Source organism: Bos mutus, chromosome 1 (assembly GCF_027580195.1).
Source record: "Bos mutus isolate GX-2022 chromosome 1, NWIPB_WYAK_1.1, whole genome shotgun sequence".
Classification (NCBI taxonomy): Eukaryota; Metazoa; Chordata; class Mammalia; order Artiodactyla; family Bovidae; genus Bos; species Bos mutus.
This window is the reverse complement of record NC_091617.1, coordinates 64,024,145-64,051,267: the sequence shown is the minus strand read 5'-3', so window position 1 is coordinate 64,051,267 and position 27,123 is coordinate 64,024,145. Positions and strand designations below refer to the sequence as shown.

General features: G+C 46.2%; 1 protein-coding gene across 1 annotated transcript in view; it reads left to right on the top strand.

The window, feature by feature from the left end:
- GPR156 (G protein-coupled receptor 156) overlaps nt 1-20,738 on the top strand; it is a 108,703-nt gene extending 87,965 nt beyond the window's left edge. Inside the window, exons 9-10 of the mRNA XM_070369951.1 lie at nt 7,117-7,275; nt 17,707-20,738. Coding sequence (XP_070226052.1) covers nt 7,117-7,275; nt 17,707-19,035 — 1,488 coding nt within the window. The 3' untranslated portion in view covers nt 19,036-20,738. The remainder of the gene's footprint in view (nt 1-7,116; nt 7,276-17,706) is intronic.
- Nucleotides 20,739-27,123: the final 6,385 nt, after the last annotated feature.

Sequence of the window (27,123 nt, the reverse complement as noted above, 5' to 3'; positions counted from 1 at the left end):
CAGTTCACCCCCTCATTCCAGAGACTTCTCTGGGCATGACAGATTGTTTACTTTGTTTCCTAGTGAGAGTTTTTAGGTGCTTTTGATTAGAGAGGCAGAGGGAAGGTGGGGATCCTAGTGAGCTGGCTCCCTCTGTTCTTCCCTCCCCAGTGGGCAAGGAGGGCGGACCAGGGTAGCCAAGCAGTGGCACCATTTTCATGTGAGGGGCTGCCTCACAGACTTGCTTTTCTACCCACCCTCCAGGCCACTTCATGCAGCCCCAGTCCTCCCTTCATTACCACTGAGCCAAGCTAATGCCACCCTCCCTTCATCTTGATGATGTCATTTCTTATACTAGCTTGGAAATGAGGAACCTTTCCTTCTTTCCTGTTTGCAATTGCACATTCACCAAGAAAAGCACATTTGGATCTTTATGCAATTTAAAATGCTTTTTCTTTCATTTTATTAGAGGAAAATACAGAACATTCCTTTTCTTTTTACAGTAAGGAAAAATAAAAACTAAATTAAAAATGTGTTTCTTATTATGAGGATTAAGAAAAAAATCAAACAAGGGAGGAAGATAGAAGGAGAAATATCCAGAGGGCAAAGAGAAAGAAAAGGAGTCAGAGAGAGAAAGATGGAGGAATCCGTAGGCTGTGAAAGGAAAGTGATGTTAAATTACTCACGTTATGCCCCAGGGTACCACTGAGCCATGTTCATCCACATTAATGAACTTGGCATTAGGCACTTTTCCTGTGTCCCTTCTGGTTCTCTTCCTCCTGAGGCCTCCCTCATCCCACAACTCCCTCGGGATCCCATCCTGATGCCCTTTGCAGCTTCCAGTTGTCCATGAATGACTTCTCCACGAGGGAGCTAACTGGTAATGAAAGTGTTGGCTGATGCAGGGTTACAGTGTATTTATAAAAGGGAAGCATGCACTTTGAGACATGATAGTGTGAAACAGGCAGAGGCCTTTGCTCTTCTTCCCTTTCATAAATTCTCATTAAAATACTCAAGAGAATAAACAAATATGGAAAAATCTATAGCAGTAGCACTAAAAATCAAGGATGGGCATTGCTTCTGAGCAAAAAACTGGAGGAACTTTTGCTGAATCTTAATGTTATCAGAACTAGACTGAAGGAACCCATTGAGACCTGGGTCTTGTTTGTCTGGGATGTAGCAGAAAAGGGCTTTGAAAAGCCAGGGCTCTTCCTCCTTGTGACATGGGTAAAAGAGTGGGGAGACTTTTAGAAAGCCGATCCCTTAGGCCCTCTGGTCAACATTGTTGATGGGTAACCCATCCATCCATTGCCAAACCCTTTCTTCCTTGATTGCCTCTACTCAATAGGCTGAAAGAGCTGAACACTTACTTTGCCAGCCTCCCTTATAGCTGGGTGTGCCCATGCAACACAGTTTTGAACACTAAAGATTTTCTGGGAGGCTTCTGAGAAAGATTTTGCTTTCCTAAAAAAGCTATGGGTGTTGAAGCATCACCTCTCTTCTGCCTTCTTCCTACCTTGAATGTTTGTGATGCTTGGCGCTATGGCAGCCATCTGGTGATAATGAGAATGTATTAGTATACCAGAAAACTATAGCTCTCCCCATGTAAGACTGTAAGGAGGAAGGAATCTATGAAGAGATTCTGCAGTTCACAAAAAGAGGACCACAAATTTCTGAAGATTTAGAGAAGCTGCCTTCCTCTGAAGTAAAATAGAAAGCTTTTAGAGGATATCTGATTAGTCTTGTCAGTAAGATTCAAAGAATATTGTCTGTCTTTGACTAAAGCAAACCATCATGAAAAGGACATAATCTTAGATCATGAAATATTAAATAAGGATGAAAAGGATTGTGTTAAATCAAAAACCCCAGTAGAAGCACCGAATAGGCAATAGGGCATGGCAAAATAATGAATTAGTGGCTTAACTTAAGGAAACAAAAAACAAGGACACAGGAAAAAAATGAGAGACTAGATAAGAAAATATGGAGAGCAGATCTAGAAATATGATTTAGAGCTAATAGGAGTCTCTGAAAGAGAAGAAGATAATTTAGAGCAGAAGTAATCACCAGGGAACTATTAGAAAAAAGCCTTCCTGTTCTAAAACAAAACCTCCATCTGAAAACTGAATCAGTAACCTCCCTAATGAGGCCCTACTTAGGTTTCTCTCTCTACACTCGCCTCTGCTCCTCTTGCATCCTAAGCCTCAGACACAAGATTTCCACGTTCCTCAGTGTTTAAATCTTCAACCCCTAGGAACACAGTGATATAGAGGTGCACTTCAATCTCATACACAGACATAAAAATGCGGGATGAAGTTTAGTTTGGAATCGGACTTCCAGGTTTAAACTAAGAACAAGCGCTTGATTTGTTGAAGTGGGAGTGGAAATCAAATTATTGGGGCAGGTGAACCAGAGCCGGGCAGATGGACCGTGTTGGCCTTTCTCTTTCCTTCTCTATCTCAGTCCTTCTCACTGTCTTGAGCTTCCTTTCTCATATTCTATCTTTTCTACTTTCTCTCTCATGCTTTTTCCTCCTCTTGAACTGAGCATGATCTGAAACTAGAAAATACATTTTATAGTCTATTGTATTTTAGGTTTAGGATGTAAATTGTTTCTCAAAATATAAAAGTAATGAGGTTTTTCGGGATTTTTGTGTGCCCTGAATTGATCTTCCCCTCTGACTTGGTGGGGTCTTCCCTGATAGCTCAGTTGGTAAAGAATCTGCTTTGCAATGCAGGAGACCCCGGTTTGATTCCTGGGTTGGGAAGATCCACTGGAGAAGGGATAGGCTACCCACTCCAGTATTCTTGGGCTTCCCTTGTGGCTCAGCTGCTAAAGAATCCGCCTACAATGAGGGAGACCTGGGTTCGATCCCTGGGTTGGGAAGATCCCCCGGAGAAGGGAAAGGCTACCCATTCCAGTATTCTGGCCTAGAGAATTCCATAAACTGTATAGTCCATGGGGTCGCAAAGAGTCGGACACAACTGAGTGACTTTCACTTCACTTCACTTCACTTCACTTCTGACTTGGTGGCCTTTGGTTGAAGATTCTACCTGTGAGACCTGAGACTGGATATTCCCAGGACCATAGGACCGCTGAGCAAATTTGGAGAAGTGTTCAAGGAGAGCCACATGGGAGGCGGAGGGAGGGAATAGGAAAGCTTCCTCCTTGCTCCTGAGCCTTGAGCCTAGACTGTGATGGGAGATATACCAGATGCAGACTGTGAACCAGGCAAATCAAAATGATTGGCCAGAGGGAACCTGGAAGAAATACCCCATAAAGGTAACTCAAACTGCCATGAGGGTGCAACTCAGGGACTCTCCCTCTGAGTCTGCCTATGTCTCTGTCCACATGTACTGTACTCTTTTTCCCTTAATAAATACTTCACTACTTTCTGTCTGTGGAAATTCTTTTTTACAAAGCCTAAGGGCCAGGGCCCTTGTCACTGACCACTGATCTAATGGTCAGGATCTGGTGCTTCACTGCTGCAGTCCAGCCTCAATCTCTGGCTGGGAGCCCAAGCTCTGCTCCAAGCCATTGCAGGCTGAGGCCACCTGAGATCAGGATTTTTGAGGGCAGAGCCACAGGCTCCTCAAGGGCAGATAGGTGGTGCTAGAAAGCTGGATGACCTGACTGAAGAGACAAGTGGACCAAGTAGCGTTCTCCACAGGCCCTCAGGAAATGCCTGAGTATTTATGCCAAATGCTGAGGTCATCACCAGTGGTGAGCCAGCCTCTGCTTTTGTGACTTAAACGTGACCCATCCTTCTAACCACCCCTGTCCCCTCCCTCCACCTTTTGAGAGGCAGGCAGGTCCTGAGATAGGACATCATTTTATCTTCTAGACCCACAGAGTGTTTCATCTACTCCTCCAGGAAGTTACTCACAACTTTCTACTCTGCCTCACAGTCTTCTGTAAATGTCTCAGCACCCTTAGCAGACAGATGAGCTTTTTAAAGGAGAGCTTCCTTTGTTTGTTCACATATCTGTCCATCCATGTATTAACTGTTGGGAACATGCAGTTAAACATGGCCTCAGTCTAGGTCTAGTTGGGAGCAGATGTGAAGTGATTAATAACACATGAGTTAAGTGTTTAAGGATGTTACTCGATGCCAAGGAAGGGGTGCCCCAGGCTGTCTTGAGAACTCGGTGACACTGTCTCAGAAAATGATGTGCTTGGGCCTCTCTTGGAGGAGGAGAGGAGTTCACAGAGCAGACTGGGGAAGGTAGTGGGTGGCACTTCCAAGGAGGAAACCTTGTGACAGAGGCAGTGAGGTGTAAGAGAGAAGAGCTGTTTGGAATACCACAAGTCTTTGCTCTTTTCAAAGCACAAATTCAAACAAGGGTAAAGTGGCAGGAAATGAGAGAGGCACATGGGGTGAATGTCCAAAGGCACCCAGTTGAAGACCTGAGGCTTAATCCCACTATTTTGGTTTCCTATTGCTGTTATAACAAACTCCTACAAACTGAGGGCCTTAAGGCACACAGATTTAATATCTGATAGTTCTGGTGGTCAGAGATCTGACATGGGTCTTATCTGGCTGGAATCAAAGTGCCAGTGGGTCTGCACTGCTTCTAGAGGCTTTGGAGGAGAATCTGTTTCCAGGCCTTTTCCTGAGTTCTTCAACTCGCAGCTCTTCCCTTCATCTTCAGAGCCACAGCACAGCAAATTTAGGTATCTCTTTCTGTTGTCACATCTCCCCTCCTGCCTCCCTCTTGTAAGGACTTTTGTGATTACATTGGGCCCACCTGGATGATCCGGAATCTCATCTCACAATTTTAAACTCAATAACACTTGCAAAATTCCTTTTTCCATGTAAGATAACATATTCACAACTGCCTGGGATTGGAAAGGAAACATCTTTGAGGAGCCATTTTCTTCCTACCATACCCACAGAGCCCAGATGCTGAGAAAACAAGACTGCCTGTCCTGAAGGAAGGGCCATGGAGAGGTCCTGAAATTGTGACCTAAGGGTTATTTATAGCCATACTTCAGAAATCCTCAGGTCTTAAGGACTAGGACCTTCACAAATGGGGGATTAAGGGGGATGAGATTGGAGGGGCAGGGGCCTTTAGTCAGGGGCACCCTGACTTCACCCAGCCAGCTTAGGCTGTTCAGTTCAGTTCAGTTCAGTTGCTGAGTCATGTCCAGCTCTTTGCGACCCCATGAACCGCAGCATGCCAGGCCTCCCTGTCCATCACCCACTCCCAGAGTTCACCCAAACTCATGTCCATCGAGTCAGTGATGCCATCCAAGCATCTCATCCTGTGTCGTCCCCTTCTCTTCCTGCCCTCAATCTTTCCCAGCATCAGGGTCTTTTCAAATGAGTCAGCTCTTCGCATCAGGTGACCAAAGTATTAGAGTTTCAGCTTCAACAACAGTCCTTCCAATGAACACCCAGGACTGATCTCCTTTAGGATAGACATATCAAAAGTCTTGGAAGTATCCTTACACAAATGTTGAGCAGCTCCTTCAGCAGCTCTGCAGGGAAGGCTTGGGCTGGAGGTACTGGGGGTGGGGGGGGAGAGAAAGGAAAAGCTAGGGAGATGAGGGACCACAGAGATACTGTGACACTGCCAGGGCCAGTGCTAGGAGAGCAGCGCTGGAGGTCAATGACACCCACCCACAGCCATAGAGTGACCCTGCAGTGCTGGGCTCCAGTAACTCCTGAGCTGAGTGGTGAGATGACAGTGCCCTAGGAAGGGGGCATTCAAGAAGGGCATCTGACAGGGCAGGTTCCTGGCCTGACCCAGCACAGGTCACATAGACTTCTGATACCATGAAGGACTCATGCTGAGTTAACAGGGGACCCAAGAGGACTTACGGAGAACATTGTATTGAAATTGATGGTGGGATTTAGAATCCTATCTGAGACTTATGAAACTTACCTACCTTCCAAAGTCAGAGCTCAGTAAATGTCTGATGAGCGAGAAAAGACATCCCAGGATCCCTGGGAGCCACCCTGCAGACCCCTCAGCATCATTTCTAGAGCTAACGTGCCAAAGTGTCCAGAGCCCATTACTGGGGCTCTTCATTATGAGAATTCCTGGGGGAAAAGGAGATGCCTCCAGCACTGTGGCCTCCCCTGGCATCATGTCACTGGCATTCACCAGGAGTGTCTCCGAGGCTCAGAAGCATAGCCCTCTTAGCGAATGTCCTCTTCAGCCCCATGCCTGTTAAACTAAACCAACCTGTGCATCCATAGACCAGTTCTGAAAACCAGTATCTTCTGGAAAACATTCCCCAAGACCCTCACAGTTGACCATCAGTCTTCATCAGCTGCATTGAGAATGTGCAACGTGGCACAGCAACCTGGTTACAGCCATGACTCTGCTACTAAGTGTAGCCATGTGGACCTAAACAAGTCAAACTCCTTCTGAGTCTTTCTTGATTAGTCAAGGAAAAAAGATGGTCAGATCACAGACCTAATGTTGTCATTTTTATTGATTTTTACTGACATTTGTGGTTTTCTTTTTGTGTGAGCTTTGATTACTGATTTGGGTTAGAAGTCCTCTAGAGGGAACTAGTGGAGAAGGAAATGGCAACCCACTACAGTATTCTTGCCTGGAGAATCCCAGGGACAGAGGAGCCTGGTGGGCTACTGTCTGTGGGGTTGCACAGAGTCGGACACAACTGAAGCGACTTAGCAGCAGCAGCAGCAGAGGGAACTGGGCTTTCAGTGGCAGTAAGCACAGTCACTCAACAAATAAGAATAATGAAGAACAGCTACATATAACTAAAACCAGTTTCATTTGAAACCTATGGTGTTTAGCTTGCTTAATCCTGTTATAGCTCCTGAACTTTGGCTTAAGAATGTGGCCCCAGAAGTATGCCTCAGCCCTGGTTTTCTCTGACAGTCCAGCAGTGGGTCAGTTGATGGGTCCAGCAGAGATTGTTCTGTTTCACCAACCTGTCATCATCTTCCTTTGGCTTTTTTAAACACTATAACCTTAACATTCTCTAAACCTTCTGTTATTGCTGTTGTGAACTTTCCAGAATAAAGTACACTCTGAGGAGAGAATAATTTGTCCATTTGTGTATCTGTGACACTGTCATTCCTTGGTGTTTTTGAGAAACAGTAAGAGAATGTGTTTCTGGGTGTGTAATTAAATAAATAACATGTGTTCTTTTCTCTAACAGCTGAAGCAATGGAAGGCATTTGAAGAGGAAAACCAAACAATCAGACGCATGGCCAAATATTTCAGCACTCCCAGCAAAAGCTTGCACACCCAGTATGGTGAGGAGCAGAATTGCCACATTAGAGGAGAGAAAAACTCCATGGAGAGACTCCTCACAGAAGTAAGCCAGACCCCTGCCTACTGGCTTCTCTAGAAAGAACTCCAGTCATGCATTGGTGGGCCCCAGTTGCCTCATTGTTAACATTCCTTCTCTTTCCATTTCTCCACTTCCTGGCCATCCTGGTCTCCCTTCAGGTCAATTCAGCTCCTCAGTCGTGTCTGAGTCTTTGCGACCCCATGGACTGCAGCATGCCAGGCCTCCCTGTCCATCACCAAATCCCAGAGCTTATTCAAACTCATGTCCATCGAGTCGGTGATGCCATCCAACCATCTCATCCTCTGTTGTCCCCTTCTCCTCCCGCCTTCATTCTTTCCCAGCATCAGGGTCTTTTCAGATGAGTCAGTTCTTCGCATCAGGTGGCCAAATTATTGGAGTTTCAGCTTCAGCATCAGTCCTTCCAATGAATATTCAGGACTTATTTCCTTTAGGATGGACTCATTGGATTTCCTTGCAGTCCAAGGGACTCTCAAGAGTCTTCTCCAACACCACAGTTCAAAAGCATCAATTCTTCAGTGCTCAGCTTTCTTTATAGTCCAACTCTCACATCCATACATGACCACTGGAAAAAACATAGCTTTGACTAGACAGACCTTTGTTGGCAAAGTAATGTCTCTGCTTTTTAATATGCTGTCTAGGTTGGTCATAGCTTTTCTTCCAAGGAGCAAGTGTCTTTTAATTTCATGGCTGCAATCACCATCTGCAGTGATTTTGGAGCCCCCAAAAATAAAGTCTCTCACTGTTTCCACTGTTTCCCCATCTATTTGCCATGAAGCGATGGGACCAGATGCCATGATCTTAATTTTCTGAATGTTGACTTTTCAGCCAACTTTTTTACTCTTTTCTTTCATTTTCATCAAGAGGCTCTTTAGTTCTTCTTCACTTTCTGCATAAGGGTGGTGTCATCTGCATATCTGAGGTTATTGATATTTCTCCCAGCAATCTTGATTCCAGCTTGTGCTTCATCCAGCCTGGCATTTAGTACGATGTACTCTGCATATAAGTTAAATAAGCAGGGTGACAGTCTACAGCCTTGATGTATTCCTTTCCCGATTTGGAACCAGTCTGAAGTTCCATGTCCAGTTCTAACTGTTGCTTCTTGACCAGCATACGGATTTCTCAGGAGGCATATCAGGTGGTCTAGTATTCCCATCTCTTGAAGAATTTTCCACAGTTTGTTATGATCTACACTGTCAAAGGCTTTGACATAGTCAATAAAGCAGAAGTAGATGTTTTTCTGGAATTCTCTTCCTTTTTGTATGATCCAACGGATATTGGCAATTTGATCTCTGGTTCCTCTGCCTTCTCTAAATCCAGCTTGAACTTTCTGGAAGTTCACAGTTCACATTCTGTTGAAGCCTGGCTTGGAGCATTTTCAGCATTAATTTGCTAGCGTGTGAGATGAGTGCAATTGTATGGTAGTTTGAACATTCTTTGGCATTGCCTTTCTTAGGGATTGGAATGAAAACTGACCTTTTCCAGTCCTGTGGTCACTGCTGAGTCTTCCAAATTTGCTGGCATATTGAGTGCAACACTTCAACAGCATCATCTTTTAGGATTTGAAATAGCTCAACTGGAATTCCATCACCTCTACTAGCTTTGTTCGTACTGATGCTTCCTAAGGCCCACTTGACATCACATTCCAGGATATCTGGCTCAAGGAGAGTGATCACACCATTGTGGTTATTTGGGTCATGAAGATCTTTTTTGTATAGTTCTTTTTTGTGTTCTTGCCACCTCTTCTTAAACTCTTCTGCTTCTGTTAGGTCCATATGATTTCTGTCCTTTATTGTGCCCATCTTTGCATGAAATATTCCCTTGGTATCTCTCATTTTCTAGAAGAGATCTTTAGTTTTTCCCATTCTATTGGTCTTCTCTATTTCTTTGCATTAATCACTGAGGAAGTCTTTCTTATCTCTCCTTGCTATCCTTTGGAACTCTGTATTCAAATGGGTATATCTTTCCTTTTCTCCTTTGCCTTTCGCTTCTCTTCTTTTCTCAGCTATTTAAAAGGCCCCATCAGACAACCATTTTGCCTTTTTGCATTTCTTTTTCTTGGGAATGGTCTTTATCCCTGCCTCCTGTACAATGTCACAAGCCTCTGTCCATAGTTCTTCAGGCACTCTATAAGATCTAATCCCTTGAATCTATTTGTCACTTCCGCTGTATAATCATAAGAAATTTGATTTAGATCATACCTGAATGGTCTAGTGGTTTTCCCTACTTTCTTCAATTTCAGTCTGAATTTGGCAATAAGGAGTTCATGATCTGAGCCACAGTCAGCTCCTGGTCTTATTTTTCCTGACTGTATAGAGCTTCTCCATCTTTGCCTGCAAAGAATATAATCAATCTGATTTCGATATTGACCATCTGGTGATGTCCATGTGTAGAGTCTTCTCTTGTGTTGTTGGAAGAGGGTGTTTGCTATGACCAGTGCATTCTCTTGGCAAAACTCTGTTAGCCTTTGACTTGCTTCGTTTTGTACTCAGCTTCTTCTGCATTACCGGTTGGGGCATAGACTTGGATTACTGTGATATTGAATGGTTTGCCTTGGAAACAGAGATCATTCTGTTATTTTTGAGATTGCATCCAAGTACTGTATTTCAGACTCTTTTGTTGACTTTGAAGGCTACTCCATTTCTTCTAAGGGATTCCTGCCCACAGTAGTAGATATAATGGTCATCTGAGTTAAATTCACCCATTCCAGTCCATCTTAGTTCGCCGATCCTAAAATGTCAATCTCTTGTTTGACCACTTCCAATTTACCTAGATTCATGGACCTGACATTCTAGGTTCCTATGCAATATTGTTCTTTATAGCATTGGATTTTACTTCTATCACCAGTCACATCCACAACTGGGTGTTGTTTTTGCTTTGGCTCCGTCTGTTCATTCTTTCTGGAATTATTTCTCCACTGTTTTCCAGTAGCATATTGGGCACCTACTGACGTGGGGAGTTTATCCTTCAGTGTCCTATCTTTTTGCCTTTTCATACTGTTCAATGGGTTCTCAAGGCAAGAATACTGAAGTGGTTTGCCATTCCCTTTTCCAGTGGACCACGTTTTGTCAGAACTCTCCACCATGACCCATCCATCTTGAATGGCCCTACAAGGCATGGCTCATAGTTTCAGTGAGTTAGACAAGGCTGTGGTCCATGTGGTCAGTTTGATTAGTTTTCTGTGATCGTGGTTTTCATTCTGTCTGCCCTCTGATGGATTAGGATAAGAGGCTTATGGAAGCTTCCTGATGGGAGAGACTAACTGAGGGGGAAACTGGGTCTTGTTCTGATGGGCAGGGCCATGCTCTCTAAATCTTTAATCCAATTTTCTGTTGATGGTGGGGCTGTGTTCCCTCCCTGTTGTTTGACCTGAGGCCAAACTATAGTGGAGGTAATGAAGAGAATGGTGACTTCCTTCAAAAGGTCCTGTGCAAGCACTGCTGCCCTCAGTGCTCCCAACCCTGCAACAGGCCACCACCAACCCATGCCTCTGCTGGAGACTTCTGGACACTCACGGGCAAGTCTGGTTAGTCTCTTGTGGGGTCACTGCTCCTTTCTCCTGGGTCCTGGTGTGCACAAGGTTTCCCTTCAGTTCAGTTCAGTCGCTCAGTCATGTCTCTTTGCGACCCCATGGACTGCAGCACACCAGGCCTCCCTGTCCATCACAGACTCCTGGAATTTACTGAAACTCATATCTATAGAGTCGGTGATGCCATCCAACCATCTTATCTTTGGTCGTCCCCTTCTCCTCATGCCCTCAATCTTTCCCAGCATCAGGGTCTTTTAAAATGAGACAGCTCTTCACATCAGATGGCCAAAGTATTGGAGTTTCAGCTTCAAAATCAGTCCTTCCATTGAATATTCAGGACTGATTTCCTTTAGGATGGACTGGTTGGATCTCCTTGCAGTCCAAGGGACTCTCAAGAGTCTTCTCCAACACCACAGTTCAAAAGCATCAATTCTTTGGCACTCAGCTTTCTTTATAGTCCAACTCTCACATCCATACATGACCACTGGAAAAACCATAGCCTTGACTAGACGGACCTTTGTTGCCAAAGTAATGTCTCTGCTTTTTAATAAGGTTCCCTTAGCAGCAAGCAAACCTCAGTGTTTCCCCAGCCACTGCTCCTGTTGCTGACCCTCACACACTTCATTCATTCATTGGACAGATGTGTGCCAGGCATTGTGCTAAGTGCTGAGGAACAAAACAGTCTCTGCCTTCATGAAGCTCATGGTGTAGTGGAGGAAATAGAGACTGATCAAGTAGCCATACAAGTATAAATGGTGATAAGAATTATGAAGGCAAGAAACAGAGTGGGAAGAAAGAGTAGTGAGTGGTGAGGACAGGAGAATCTAATTTAGAGTGGTCAGAAAAGACTCACTGAGCTGAGAGCTGAAGTTAACTATAGATTGACCAAGCAAAGAGTGCAGGGAAAAGCATTCCAAGTGTGGGGAACAGCATTGTAAAGTCCCTGAGTAGTAGTGGGTGCTACCGTCTTCTGTAGGATACATTCTTTCTTTACATAGCATGGTGCCCTTGTTTCCAAGATCTTCTGGGTTCCTTTACTATCTTTTCCAGGTACCAACTAGAAATTGTTGTCATCCCACCAACCCAGAAAATTAAAAAGTATCTAAATATGGGGAAGAGAATGAATAGAGCCTTTGAATATCATAGTAGCACTAAGCAGGGAACAGGGCAGCCCCTAGTCCTTCTTTCTTTTGATCTTGAGCCAAAGTTGGCACCTCTCCCAGAACTGGGCAGAGTGGTGTGGGCTTGAAGAAAGCACATGGGAAAACTTGAGGAGGCATGGGGCCCAGAGGAATTAGTAGTTTTTTTCACACTAACTAAATTATATTCTATATAATTTTTTTAGTACAGAACATACCTGGGTAATGCTATTTGGGAAACTACACTTTTTTGTATTTGACTGACACTTGGGTATCAATAGTCCCTGTGCAAAAGGATGGTGTGATGGGGACCTACAAAATGCAACCTGTGAAAGAATTCAGCTCCCCAGGTCCCCTCAGTCTTTCACACCATTCCCTCTGTTCTGGATCATTTTTATCCATCAGAGTATACTTCATGTCTTTACTATTTATGAAGCAGTCAGGACCTTTTTTCAAAGCCAGATTTCTTCCCACCTGGCAAGGCAGTAGCATTGCCATTGATACTCTGAAGTCTTCAAAGAAGCTTTTTTTTCCTTCTCCCCCAGCTAAACAGAAGGCCAGAAACTTGGCGAGAACACCCAGCATGGTTTTCATTCACAATCAGCTCATGTTGGAACAGCCAAGTGGCCTGACTCTTTAGCCTTATGGTAATTTGTGATGTGCTTTTTGTACTCCTGCCATGCTACCCTGTTTCCCACGCAGTGACTGAATCTGCTGTGTCCAGAAAGATGCCTCGAGTCTGCAGAGGAAGAGCCATAATAGGGAGCAGATGCTTAGGCAGTAAAATGCTGGCCTCCTGCCCCCGACTCCCCACACCTGGAACATATTTCCAGAACAGGCCTGAGAACCAGAGCCCATCCCAGGGCCCTGTGGCAGGCCAGGAGAGGCTCCAGCATCTGCATCCCCACCTCCAGCCCTGCCCGGGACATAAACACAGGAGTCTGTCTTGCCTCCCTGAGTCCAGCTTCTTGGCTGCACTTCCCTCCTCTGCAGCCCCTCTGCCACCCTGGTGTCCTCCTACTTTCCCATGGTCTGGGTGGTTCATTTTCTCATTCTTCCCCCTTTTCCCTGTGGCTGGGGTCCCCAGAGGCTGTTTGGGGCAGCATCCACCCTCAGTTCCTAGGCTGTGTGGAAGCCAGCAGGTAAAACCCTCCCAGAGCTGGAGGGACTTCCCTGTACATTCTGTAGCAGAGGAAATTCACCTATTACTTTTCTTCCTTGAAGCACAGAAACAAGATATTCCATTTCTCCTTGTGGCCTGCAGCCTATGAAACATCCCCACAGATGTTTTGCTTCCCTGGGTGTGCCTAAAGTAATTGTTAATAAGCTCATTTCAATGCAGCCGCCATGGTCTGTCAGATTTTGGTCTCACAATGGCAAACCACGCCTCTGATTAGTATGCAGTCACGGTGAAAACAAAGTTCCACTTCCTTTTCTGTAAGAAGGGAGATTTACTGATTAGGCTGACTGTTTCTAAATCTGTCACCAGCCAGCTTCAGATGTTTGGTTTGCTGGAGAAGAGTATTCCTCCCGATCAAATGTTTATACTGTTTTCTTATAATGTGACAGGCTTCCCAGGTGGCACAAGTGGTAAAGAATCTGCCTGTCAGTGCAGGAGATATCCACAGACATGGGTTCGATCCCTGAGGTGGGAAGATCCCCTGGAGAAGGAAATGAAAACCCACTCCAGTATTTCTTGCCTGGAAAATCTTATGGATAGAGGAGCCTGGTGGGCTATAGTCCATGGGGTCACAAAGAGTCGGACACAACTGAGCATGCGCATGCCACACCATACACTGAGAAATTTGTAAATAAGGCACGAGAAGGCAGCACAGTTTGCTTGCTGGGGCGGTTGTCATCAGCTGATGGCTCCCTCCCAACTCTGTGAGACAGCAGAGGCCTCCTGAAGCCAGCCTGAGAATGTGGAAGGTGGGCTTCACAAGTAAAGGCTGGCGAAAAGAAAGAGAGTTGGGGTACCTCCAGTGCAGCCAGCACAGCCACCCACTCTGAGAGATACTTGGCACCACCCAGTTATCAAAGAGCCTGAGTGAATGCCTTCCTATGACTCACCCACTCTGCTCCTGGCAAGTCCTTGAATCACCTATGTTTCCCTGACAACACCCAGCCCTCACTGCTCTGCGCCTGAGAAGGGTGAACAGGCAGGCAGGCGCTCTGCTGGAAGTCCTTCCACTTACTCACCAGTTGCTCACTGGTCCCAGGACTCTCTCCCGAGGATAAGAGAAGCAGACTAAATCAGGATGAAACTGGGAGTACCATAGTCAGAAAAATCATCTCCTGCTTATGTCACCTCCAGGCTTATAAGTCCAAGCAATCTTGGAGTTGCTGCCAGAAGACTACTGTCAGACTAGTTTACTTAATTTACTGTTCCCTCAAAGAGTCACTTCTGGGCAACTCTTCCATATCTTTCTTAATTAATTTTTATTGGAGTACAGTTGCTATATAATGTTGTGTTAGTTTCTTCCATACAGCAAAGTGAATCTGCTATACGTATACATATATTCCTACTTTTTTAGATTTCATTTCCATTTAGGTCACTACAGAGCACTGAGTAGCATTCCCTGTGCTACACAGTAGTTAACTCTTCCATATCTACTCTAGAAGATACCACAGGTTTGTCCATAGGTGACTGGTGTCAGGAATCCTAAAGAAGGGAAACACCCTTTTATTTCTAGGGCATAATAAATGAATAGGCTTCTCAGGTGGCTCAGTGAGTAAAGAATCTGCTTGCAGTGCAGGAGTCGCAGGAAACGCAGGTTCGATCCCTGGGTTGGGAAGATCCCCTGGAGAAGGGCATTCCAATATTCTTGCATTGAGAATCCCATGGACAAAGGAGCCTGGTGGGCTACAGTCCATGGGGTCGCAAAGAGTCAGACTTGACTGAGCAACTGAGCATGCTTGCAATAGAGTAAAAGTCACTCAGTCATGTCCAACTCTTTGCAACCCCACGGACTATATGGTCCATGGAATTCACCAGGCCAGAATACTGGAGTGGGTAACCATTCCCTTCTCCAGAGGATCTTCCCAACCCAGGGACTGTACCCAGATTTCCCACATTGCAGGCAGATTCTTTACCAGCTGAGCCACCAGGGATACCCATGCTTGCAATAAATGGACATTTAATACTCACCCTGAACTTCTAAAGGGGATGGTAACAGTTCAGTCAGTTCAGTTGCTCAGTCATGTCCGACTCGTTGCAACCCCATGAACCGCAGCACACCAGGCCTCCCTGTCCATCACCAACTCCCGGAGTCCACCCAAACCTATGTCCATTGAGTCGGTGATGCCATCCAACCATCTCATCCTCTGCCGTCCCCTTCTCCTCCTGCCCTCAATCTTTCCCAGCATCAGGGTCTTTTCAGATGAGTCAGTTCTTCACATCAGATGGCCAAAGTATTGGAGTTTCAGCTTCGAAATCAGTCCTTCCAATGAACACCCAGGACTCATCTCCTTTAGGATGGACTGGTTAGATCTCCTTGCAGTCCAAGGGACTCTCAAGAGTCTTCTCCAACACCACAGTCCAAATGTATCAATTCTTCGGTGCTCAGCTTTATTTATAGTCCAACTCTCACATCCATACATGACCACTGGAAAAACCATAGCCTTGACTAGACAGACCTTTGTTGGCAAAGTAATGTCTCTGCTTTTTAATATGCTGTCTAGGTTGGTCATAACTTTCCTTCCAAGGAGTTCAGTTCAGTTCAGTCGCTCAGTCATATCTGACTCTGCGACCCCATGAATTGCAGCACGCCAGGCCTCCTTGTCCATCACCAACTCCCAGAGTCCACCTAAGCCCATGTCCATTGAGTCGGTGATGCCATCCAACCATCTCATCCTCTGCCGTCCCCTTCTCCTCCTGCCCTCAATCTTTCCCAGCATCAGAGTCTTTTCCAATGAGTCAGCTGTTCGCATCAGATGGCCAAAGTATTGGAGTTTCAGCTTCAAAATCAGTCCTTCCAATGAACACCAGGACTGATCTCCTTTAGGAAGGACTGGTTGGATCTCCTTGCAGTCCAAGGGACTCTCAAGAGTCTTCTCCAACACCACAGTTCAAATGCATCAATTCTTCGGCACTCAGCTTTCTTTATAGTCCAACTCTCACATCCATACATGACCACTGGAAAAACTATAGCCTTGACTAGACAGACCTTTGTTGACAAAGTAATATCTCTGCTTTTTAACATGCTGTCTAGGTTGGTCATAATTTTCCTTCCAAGGAGTAAGCGTCTTTTAATTTCATGGCTGCAATCACCATCTGCGGTGATTTTGGAGCCCCCAAAAATAAAGTCAGCCACTGTTTCCACTGTTTCCCTATCTATTTGCCACAAAGTGATGGGACCAGATGCCATGATCTTAGTTTTCTGAATGTTGAGCTTTCAGCCAACTTTTTCACTCTCCTCTTTCACTTTCACCAAGAGGCTCTTTAGTTTTTCTTCATTTTCTGCCATAAGGGTAGTGTCATCTGCATATCTGAGGTGATTGATATTTCTCCCGGCAATCTTGTTAGTGCTTCTTCCAGCCCAGTGTTTCTCATGATGTACTCTGCATATAAGTTAAATTAGCAGGGTGACAATATACATCCTTGACGTACTCCTTTTCCTATTTGGAACCAGTCTGTTGTTCCATGTCCAGTTCTAACTGTTGCTTCCTGACCTGCATATAGGTTTCTCAAGAGGCAGATCAGGTGGTCTGGTATTCCCATCTCTTGAAGAATTTTCCACAAACCCTTCCCCAAACCCTCAACCATGTCATCTGCCCCAAGACCATCAGTTCCCCATGATGATCTCTTTCCTGCTCCACTGCCTTCAAACAGAAATTTCAGAAGGTGGACATCAGGTCTGAACTAGGCACACAGCTGCTGTAGCACCAGAGGGTTCTCAGGGCACACACACTCCTCCTCCTACTTCGTGCCCCATGGTCATGCAGTTAGAATGGCATATCTCTGTAGCTGTCACCTGCCAGCTTCCTAGGCACAGCCTGTTTATCACCTAACAGCCATACAGCAGGTAGGCAGCTCAGCTTCTCCAGTAATCCTGATGCTTGCATTTCTTCGGGAGATACCAGCAGCTGATAGTGTCACATGATAGTGTTGGCCTCCCACCCCATGTGTCAGCGAGGCAGGTGATAACACCAACCTGATATTCTCACTCCACCCTAAACCCCAGCTCCACCCCTGGCTCCAGTCTTGTCACACTGGCCCAGGAATCTATCATTTCCATATTCTCCCCATTTTCTAGGCTATTTAGCAAGAGGTAGGATGCTTGTTTCCCCAGTCCTTCATTCCCTTCACAAATGCCTCAAAGTCATCTGTATTTTGCAGAAGTGTGATTGATATACCCAGAGATGGGCCATCCCAAACACTGTTTAGACTGCGGTTCTGCAGAGCGACCTGACTCCCTCCTCAGTTCTGAGAGGGTCTGCAGCAGCCAGCAGGCAGCTAGACTGTGCCCCACCCCCACTCCCCGCAATCTCTCTTATTGCAGACAGTGCTACAGTTTGGGGACATATGGGGGGATTAAGATCATACAACAATAAATGATAGTTAATCTTCACTGAGCACATGTCAGTTTATTGCGCTAAACCCTTTATATGCATCATCTTGTTTCACTTCAAGAAGGTGCCTCCTCAGGGCCTTAAGATCACCAGCTAGTATTGGAGAAATGGATTTAAACTGAGATCTCTCCTCCATGGGAGACACTGTGAAAACCCTCAGCAGCATCTTTTGTTGATGGTTTTGCTTTTGTTTTATAGAAAAATGCTGTGATTGAAAGCCTCCAAGAACAAGTAAACAATGCCAGAGAGAAGCTGGTGAGACTGATGTCAGCAGGGTGCTCCTCTGACTTCCCAGAGGAGGCTGTGCCACCTGCCTCTTCCCACCACAAGGACATCCTGGCCACAGCCTCTGCCCATAGCCTGGCACCTCAAGGGCCTTCAGAATGTCTCTCTGACTCTCAGAATGATACCAGTGCGGCCACCCAGGACTCCCAGAGCACCTCAGTGCTGGCCTCAAGTGTACAAGGCCTCAGGGGGCCTGTGAAGGATACCAGCCCCTCCACAGGGCAGAAGAAGAAAATTTCTGACTTGAAAGACCTTTCTAATCCTTTACATTTGGGCTGCAGCCAGAAGCCATGGGCTGAGCAAAGCCAGACTGCAGAAAGAAGAGACCAAGTACCCATGGCCCTCCACCAGTGTCTCATGCAAAGTAAAGAAGGCTCTGTTCCCCAGAGACACGGGCAGGTAGAGAACTCAGAGGGGTCCCCAGAGCAACTGGGGTCAAGAGTCAATTCAGTGATCAGGGAGAAACTTCAGGAAGTCCTCCAAGATCTGGGCCTGGGCCCTGGGGCTCCCCTCCCCTCTTCCTTGTCTTGTCCCCAGCAGCCCTGGAAGAGCATCGCTGCCCACAGCCCCCAGAAGATGCCCCTCTCCAAGGAGCCGGGCTTCAGCCCGTCCATGGTGAGGAGAAGGAGGGCGGCACAGCGGGCTCGCTCACACTTTCTAGGCACTGTACCCTCCTATGTGGGGCATCGGGTAAACAGGGCCATTTCTGGGCAAAATGTACAGGACAGCCCCTGCCTGGACCCCCAAACTGCTGATCCCAGGGTAGCAAGACCCTCTTCTGGGAATCCTTTAGTACTCCCTGCTCCTCGAGGCAAGCCAGGCGCCCTAGAGGGCCACACACAGCGCCAGGCAGAGCCCCGGGGAGCCGAACGGAGCCTCGAATCCTTTCCCCAAAAGTCTTCCGGTTCTGGCCGGAAGCTGTGTCCCGCTGCCCCACGCCCATCCAGGGCCTCCCCCGACCTGCCTGGGCAGCGGCAGCCCCCAGGGTCCCCAGGCTGCCCCTCCCTGTCTTCTCCGAGTAGCTACCTTGACACCGAATCCAGCAGCTCAGACGAGCTCTTCTGCCGCTGCCACCGGCCCTACTGCGAGATCTGCTTCCAGAGCTCCTCTGACTCCAGTGACAGTGGCTCGTCAGATACCGACCCTGAGCCTGCGGGGGCGCTGGCTTCCTGGGAAAAGCTGTGGGCCCGCTCGAAGCCTATCGTGAACTTCAAAGATGATTTGAAACCCACACTGGTGTGAACAGCAGAGCAAGTCTGGATCTAGGGCTCTGTCGGGATAAGCCATAGCGTGGCCCGCTGTGGCCTTCAGGGAACAGACCAGTGCCCTTTCCGCATCCTTGCGCTCATTTGAGCACCATGGTACCTTGAGCACTTCCTGATATACACAAAGAGGGATATTGCCTGTTTTGTTACTACCTCACAGCATTCCTGTAAGAGACTCCAGCTGAGTGCCCATAAAAGATACCCTTTAGATTAAAAGGTGCTAAATGAGCACAAAGGGTCTTCTGTTCTGGTCAGCCTGTAATGTACAAAACTCTATATATACCAGATGGATGGCTGGGTGGACAGACAGATGGAGAAGTGGAAAGAAAATTCTTGCAGAACCAGAGTTGTGGACTGTAATTCATCAGATTGGGTTTTTGGTGGCCAACCTGCTAGGAAAATATCTCCTATGGACTTGGTGGTCCACTCTCGGCAGGGGGTGGTTTGTTTCTGCTCAAGTTTGTGAACAGCACCACCTCTCAGTCCTAGCTTCCAGTCAGACTCGTCTCAGAGCCACCTGTGCGTCTCTATTTTGTGTTCATGTCCTCACACCATTGTGGCACCTCACCACCATTGATGAGACAGTCAGGCAGCCCGGATCTCTCTCCTGGGCTCGGTTGGCACCTGAGGTACTGGTGCCATCGGATGGCACCCCCCTTCTTTGACCCTGCCAGTGGTGCAGTTTTGTGGTAGTGGGAAGTATGTATTGGCAATCCCTGTTGAGGTTGGAGAGGCCCTATTGGTCAAGAGGGTGCCAGCTGGGCCAACATGACCACTGATGGCTACATTGACCTGGAAATAGAAAACAGGAAAATAGAAAGGAAGAAATGGGGAAGATAAGAAAAAAAAACAGATTTTGCACATTTACCTTGAGTCTAGCATGACTAGACTCAGTAATTACTTATGATAACCCCATGAAGTAGGTACTCTCATCCCCATTTTACAGGTGGGGATTATGAGGCTTAAGAGGATGGAGGTGGCTTCCACAGCATCACACTGCTGGAGAGGGGCCCATGTGGGAGTTGGCCACAGCTCACAGGATTCCAAGTGCATACACTTCCCTGGGGCACATCTCTTCACTTGTTCCTCTGGGAGTGGCAGGCAGAGTGTGGCAGGCTGGACAGCAAAGGTAGTGTGGGAAGCTGCGGTGTGCTCAACCTGCAGTCCAGGATAACAAAACTGGGCTCCTCGCCTCAGTAAGCAGCCCGTCACTGCCTCACTGCCTTGGGAGCCCACCCACACCTCCCACAGCAGCCGGGGAGCTGGTGAGAGATAAGTACCAGGGTCTTGTCGGCTGCCAGAGCCACAGAGAAAACACAGCTGGGTCCACTTCTTTTGTTGCTGAGCTAGTTGTTTACAGGCTATTCCCTGCCTCTAACCTGGGTGTGTATCCGCATGTGTATACATGCTTATGTGCAGGAGCATGGGCCTAATTAGATACGTCCAGAGGGGAGCATTTGGCTCTAAATGTCTTGCAGAAGATGTTATCATGGACTCTCGTTGGCTGCCGACACCTTGTGAGTCTCCAAACACTGGACCAGGAGGCCCTCCTGGCAACACAGCTTCTTCTGTTGTCCACTTTTAAATACAAATATCATAATTTATTCTGCATGTGGGCTTGAAGTTTCTGCTTGTGCTATTTGTATGCTGTCCAAGTGATGCCTTAATAAAAGAAATGGCTCTCAAGGCAAGTCTCTTCAGAAATTGTAGTTTGGGGCTGGGGAGGAGGGGTACAGACAAGACTGAAGCACCCAAAGGAGTGGAAACAAAGCAGCACTTAGAGTTGCTGTTGGCTTACCGTGGGATCCAAGTGCATTTCCCACCACACTTCCGCTGGTAAGATTCCTCTTACATCTCCATGTGCAGCTTCCTAGCCCAGGAACACCCATGAGTAGAGGAGACTGGACCCTTGACTCTTCCCACCCACTGGGGGTCCTGTGCTTGGGCTTCACCTCCTTCAGCTCCTTTCCCCCCAGCGCCTCACCACTAGCAGCCTACTATTCCATAGTGTGTGATATGGCAGTCCTCTCACTCTGTCCGCTCCTACACCCTCAGTTCCCCCAGCCCAGCCCATCTATATCTCCATGCCTCTTCTATCTAGAATTCCTCTCTGTTTTGTGCACCTTGTGAATTACTCATCCCTCAAGGCTCAGGTAGAGCATTCACTCTCTCTTCAGCCTTTCCTGAGCATCCTTCAGGTAAAAACAACATCCCCCAGTTAAATGAAGAAAGGTGTTTTGGGGCCCATGTTCAAACTTGGTTGTAAAGAAGCTTCTATCATACATTTTACCTAGACTGACTTTGTAACGCTTGCTAGACTTTGTTGAAAAGATGGAGAATCTATCCTAATTTCCTTATTTATCATTTGGCTGGAAAACTGTGTGCCTAGCACACAACTACCTGCCCCCAAATACCCTCTCCAAATCTCCTGTTTACTCTGTGTGCCACCTCTACCCACGCTCCTCACCAGCTCCTTCCCTGGACCTTTTACTCAAGACCAGCTAACCCAGTGAAGGTCTTAAAGGGATGTATGTGCCATGACTTTGGGCCAACTCTTGATTGTTACAGTCCTGAAGAAAGAGCAGAAACTTGGTGCAGAGAAATCCTGGGGGAGGAAACACTGCCTCTGCTGCTGTCTTTGGGACTATGCCTGTCTCTATTGGTCTCAAGGTCTGACATGGAGCCAGCCTGTTTCTTACCTAATTAAGAAAGGTTGCTTTGCTGACTGAAATTTTGAGGCTGGAGGTGTCCATCCCAGTCCCAAAGTCTGCCCCTTTCCCTGGCCCAGGTCAAACTCTCTTTCCTTAAAGGATCAGAGTGGCCTCCCCGGAGCTCAGGAAAACAGAGCATCAGATGTCAGTTCAGTTCAGTTCAGTTGCTCAGTCATGTCTAACTCTTTGCAACCCCATGGACTGCAGCACACCAGGCCTCCCTGTCCATCACCAACTCCAGGAGTCCACCCAAACTCATGTCCATTGAGTAGGTGATGTCATCCAACCATCTCATCCTCTGTTGTCCCCTTCTCCTCCTGCCCTCAATCTTTCCCAGCATCAGGGTCTTTTCAAATGAGTCAGCTCTTCGCATCAGGTAGCCAAAGTATTGCAGATGACACCACCCTTATGGCAGAAAGTGAAGAACTAAAGAACCTCTTGATGAAAGTGAAAGAGGAGAGTGAAAAAGTTGGCTTAAAGCTCAACATTCAGAAAACTAAGATCGTGGCATCTGATCTCATCACTTCATGGCAAATAGATGGGGAAACAGTGGCACCAGATGTCAGAGGCATGTTTTTACCAAACTGTATCACTTGTAAAGTGGTAAAGAGAAAAGTCAACGCAGGTTGCACAAAAATCTCTTCTCTGTCTGTATTTATTATATTTAGATGTGTCTCCTTCACAGACTGCAACTTCCTAAAAGCTCTAAGTGTGTCTTCTGCATCTTCGTATCCTCTAGAGTAGCCATCAGAGAGCTTTGCACAAATTATGAACCCAATAAATGTTTTATGGATAGATTTCTGGGCAGATAAATGGATGAAACCAAGGAAAGCAAGGAAACAAAGGAAGGCAAAAAACCTGTAATGGATCTTGCGATGCAGCAGAAAGGGAGGCAGGGCCATCTGGCTTCACTGCTTTTCAATGAGGTAAGAGCAAGAAACATCACTGAAAGACACGGAGGTGACTGAATTCTGAAAACGACAGTACTTTAAATCTCTTAGGGGTAGGGGAGGTAAAGTGACAAGAGTTAATGGGAGAGAAACAAGGTTGCTGTAATAAAGGTGTTCTCTTATAGATGCTTTCCTCCCATGCTTGTAACTAAGTTACATGCAGTATTAGCAAGAGGACAGATCTGCTCATCTTTCTCAGCATCATCTCCCCCTTTCTCAGAGCCCCAAACAAAACAGTGTCTCTGTTCTCTCTGGCTGCTGCACTCTTCCCAGGAACACTATCTGGGCTTTGTTAAGGGAAGTCTAATGTAGAGGTGGCAACTTGGGGACTGAAAGCAGGAGAGAGGTTACTCATTGCCCTCAAACTTTGCTCTTCTTCACCTCCGGTACCCACTCTTCTCTCTTTCTCCCTGAATTATTTCTGATGTTAGCATCCCCCTGCCAAACTGCATTTGATTAAGAGAACTTCTTGGGATGTTCAGTTCACCATGGAGGTCATAAAGAGATAAGAAATGCCAGTGTCATAATGCAAAATAATCTGTTATGCACTTGACAAGATCTGGGTCAATACTCTCCAACCCTTTTCATTCTTTGACTTACCTTTGGATGTCTAAATATACTAGCAAGACATGTAAGCTCAGAGAATAAGTACTTGGGAAAGGCCTTGAAAAGGTCTGGAGGGCAGGAGGACAGGAAGTCCAGAAAACAGAGAGATGAGGGACATACGGTGAAGAAGCGTATGTGCTAAGTCACTTCAGTCGGGTCCAGCTCTTTGTGACTGACCCCTGGAAGCCTGTGACTGCCAGGCTCTTCTATCCATGGGATTCTCCAGGCAAGAATACTGGAGTGGGTGAAGGAGGGAAGAAAGTAAAGAACAAGAGATACCTGCTTAGCTTGGTCTATAGATCTTGCGTCTCTTGTAAGTGAACAAGCTGCTCTGGTCTGAACTGAGCAAAAGTGGGGCCCACTTCTATGAAGAAGGCCGGGAAATCCTTGCAGAGCCCTTTCTTCAGTGGATACATAACCATGGATTCATTTCTGTACTAGATTGTGAGCTACCTGCCTGCCACTTGTAATTATCTTCGTGTCCCCAGCACCCAGCACTGTGGTGCATGCACTGATGCTCAGCAGGTGTTTGTCAAAAGAAATCAAGACAAGAGTGGCCTCGCCAGAACTGTCTCAAGGGGGACCCCAGGGAGGCCATGCATAAGAGCCGAGGTCACCTGGGAAGCAGGGCTTAGATATCTCACCTGGGGTAAACAACCGTGCTGTTGATTCACTGAAGTTTAAATGCTTTGTGATGATGCCTGGACCCTTTCTCAAAAGAAGTCCTTTAAATAGGCTCGCCACTAATTTTGTACAGTAAATTTCCCCATGATCTACCAGGGCTTAGAGTCATCCATGGGACTGTGTGACTTTCAGCAAGTTGGTTAACTTCTTTGTGGCTCAGTTTCCCCAACTGTAAACTGGGATAATAACACCTACCTCACATAAATATGAGGGTTAAATAAATTAATATTAATTACTGATTTGAGGGTTAAATAAATTAATATTAATTATTGATTCTAACTATGCCTGGCACCTAGTAAACATTATATAAATGTTTGTCTTAGAATGTTGTTTGGGAAACACAGCTTTATATTTTAAAAGTCTCTATATGTTTTCTTGCTTTATACCAAAATCCCCATTCCTGTGTTCAATTTGTTCCTGATGGAAGGGTCTTCTAAAAAGATCTGGTAACATAAGGAAGGCCCTTTGGTTCAGCCCACTTCTAGGACAACAGAAAGTTCTCCCTGAACCCCTTCCAGGTCAGACTCACTGTGTGTGGAGAACACATTCACCTGCAGGACTCAAATATTAGCGCAGGCCTAGTGGTAGTTTCAGGTGAAAGTCAGGAAGTCTAATTTTATTAGGGTGGAGCCAAAAGACAGCTACTTTCGTTTACAGAATATTATGCCCTTTATAATAGAAAAAAATATGTAGGGAGCCTAGTATGTGTCAAGGAACCTACTATGTGACAGGGAAACCTGGTGTGTTGCAGTCCATGGGGTCACAGAGAGTCACACATGACTTGGTGACTGAACAACAACAGCAAAACTTTGTGTTACTAATACTTCTCTCATTAAGACTTAAAACAGCTCTACAGAGTAGTTAATGATTTCTGTTTTACATCATGTTTTACAGATGAGAAAACTGTAACTGGGAGAGGTTAGGTAACTTACCCAGAGTAACTTAGCTGGTTAGAGATGGAGCCAAAGTTTAACTGAAATCTGATTTGATTCCAGAGTCCTTTTTGGATGCCCCAGAGCATGTGCTCCACGCATGCTGTGAGAAGACAGAAGGAATTTCAACCTGGCAGGGCAGGGACCTAGGCTGAGGTTTTCTTAGGACACCAAGGTTTCCTTAGGGAAAGCAAGCTTGTCTGGTTCTGTAAGCCTATTGCAAAACCCTCCATTGCTGAGTCATTGAACAGGATCTTGAAGGCTGGAAGGGAAGTTTCTAAAGCTACCCGGTCACTTTTGCCCACTTCAGGAAGTTCAATGCCAAACACACATGATACTGAAAATAAGCAAGTCCCTTGTTTAGAAAGACCAAACCCAGTCCTCCAGACTGAAAGTTTTTTCTTAAGAGTTGTACACTCTAAGTGACACAAAAAGATGATGCTGGACAAGGATTGCAGAAAACCCCATGATGACTAGAAGGCATGCAGACCACAGGGCTTCTGGGGAGACTGGGAATGGGCCATGCAATCTCTTCAACCCAAGCCTCCACTCTGCTGAAAAACTTTCATTGCTCCCACTTCCTGCAAGATGAGCTCTCACCTTGGTTTGGGATTCAAGGCCCTCCCTTATGGAGCTCTACCTTCCCCCCCATTCTCAACTCGCTTAAATCTCTCCTCCTGTCTCCCACCAAATGGGTTTACTATATGGTGAGCAGAGCTTGCCAGCACCCTCCTCAACACTCACTTTTGTTCATACCAGCCCCTCTCTCCCTCCTTCTATGCACCCCAGCCTGAAGTGACCTCTTGTTCCCCTGACCAGTTTTAGCTGGTCTCAGAATTTATTATCTTGGGCAGTTCTATAAGTCCTTCACTGTTAACTTTTCACACGTTCATTTATTGCCTCTCCAACTAGATCATCAGACGTCAAAGCCATGTCTGATTTATCATCGCAATCCCACAACATCTTGCACAGTGCCCAATGCCTCAGAGATCTCAATCAGCATTTCTAGGTTTATTTTGAAGACTGATAAACTCACTCTTTGTTCTCACCTTTGTTTGTATCAAGTGGATCTTGAGCAAACAAAAAGGAATTTGGCAGGTTTTTTTCCCTCAGACTGTACTTGAAGTTTAGCATTGTAGAAGATCTCTTCTGTCTCGTTAGTTGAGAGTCCACTATATTCCAAGCATTATGATAGAACCTTGCAGATAATGCTGGAAGAAATTAAGCTAACAGGACCCAAGTAGTAAGATCCCTGAAAACTCTGGATGCAATTTCCCCAGCATCCTCAAAACAGACAAACAGACAAAAATCAGCAACAGCGAAAACCTCTCCTCTGGATGGTTCCCATCTATGAACATCTACAGGAAGCTGGAGGGTCCTAAAAAAAGAGGGAAGCCAGATTGTTTCTACTGTTGTTGCCACTGTTCCCACCATAAAATATAGTGGAGAACTGGAAACAACATGCAGGTCTGTCAACAGAGTCTTCTGATGTCCCAAGCAGGTACGTTTGTGCTCAGAAAGAGAGGTCCTACCGGAGAACGCAGCCAGCTGTTGTATTTCCAGCAGCTATCCCTGTCACTCCGGGACTACAGGAGTATTATGACTGGGTCTAGTGACCTGGGTCTTGAATGCAGAAGCCACTGCTGTCAATCCACATTCTAAAAGGATTTCTTTCCTCTGAAGCCCTGCCTGTAACTTCCAGGATATCTCGGAGCAAGGGAGGGTCTGACATTAGTATTTAAGTTCCCAAAGTAATTTTCTTGTGCAGCCAGAGTTGAGAGCACCCGGGTTTTGACTCTGATCTCCATACCAGAAAGAAGCTTCTGGGACCTACCACCATCTCTATCCTTGAAAGAAAGTGAAAGTGAAAGTCTCTCAGTCGTGTCTGACTCTGTGTGGCCCCATGGACTGTACAAGTCCGTGGAATTCTCCAGGCCAGAATACAGGAGTGAGTAGTCTTTTCCTTCTCCAGGGGATCTTCCCAACCCAGGGATTGAACCCAGGTCTTCCACATTGCAGGTGGATTCTTTACCAGCTGAGCATCCTTATGATCTGCGCAACTCCTATCCTGGAGTAATCTGACTCCTTCCTAAGTATACAGGTTAGGAAGACAGATGGATTATAGATATTCTCTTTTTCCCTACTCTCTCCTTTTCTATCCCTTCATCTCCTGTGGGTGGGT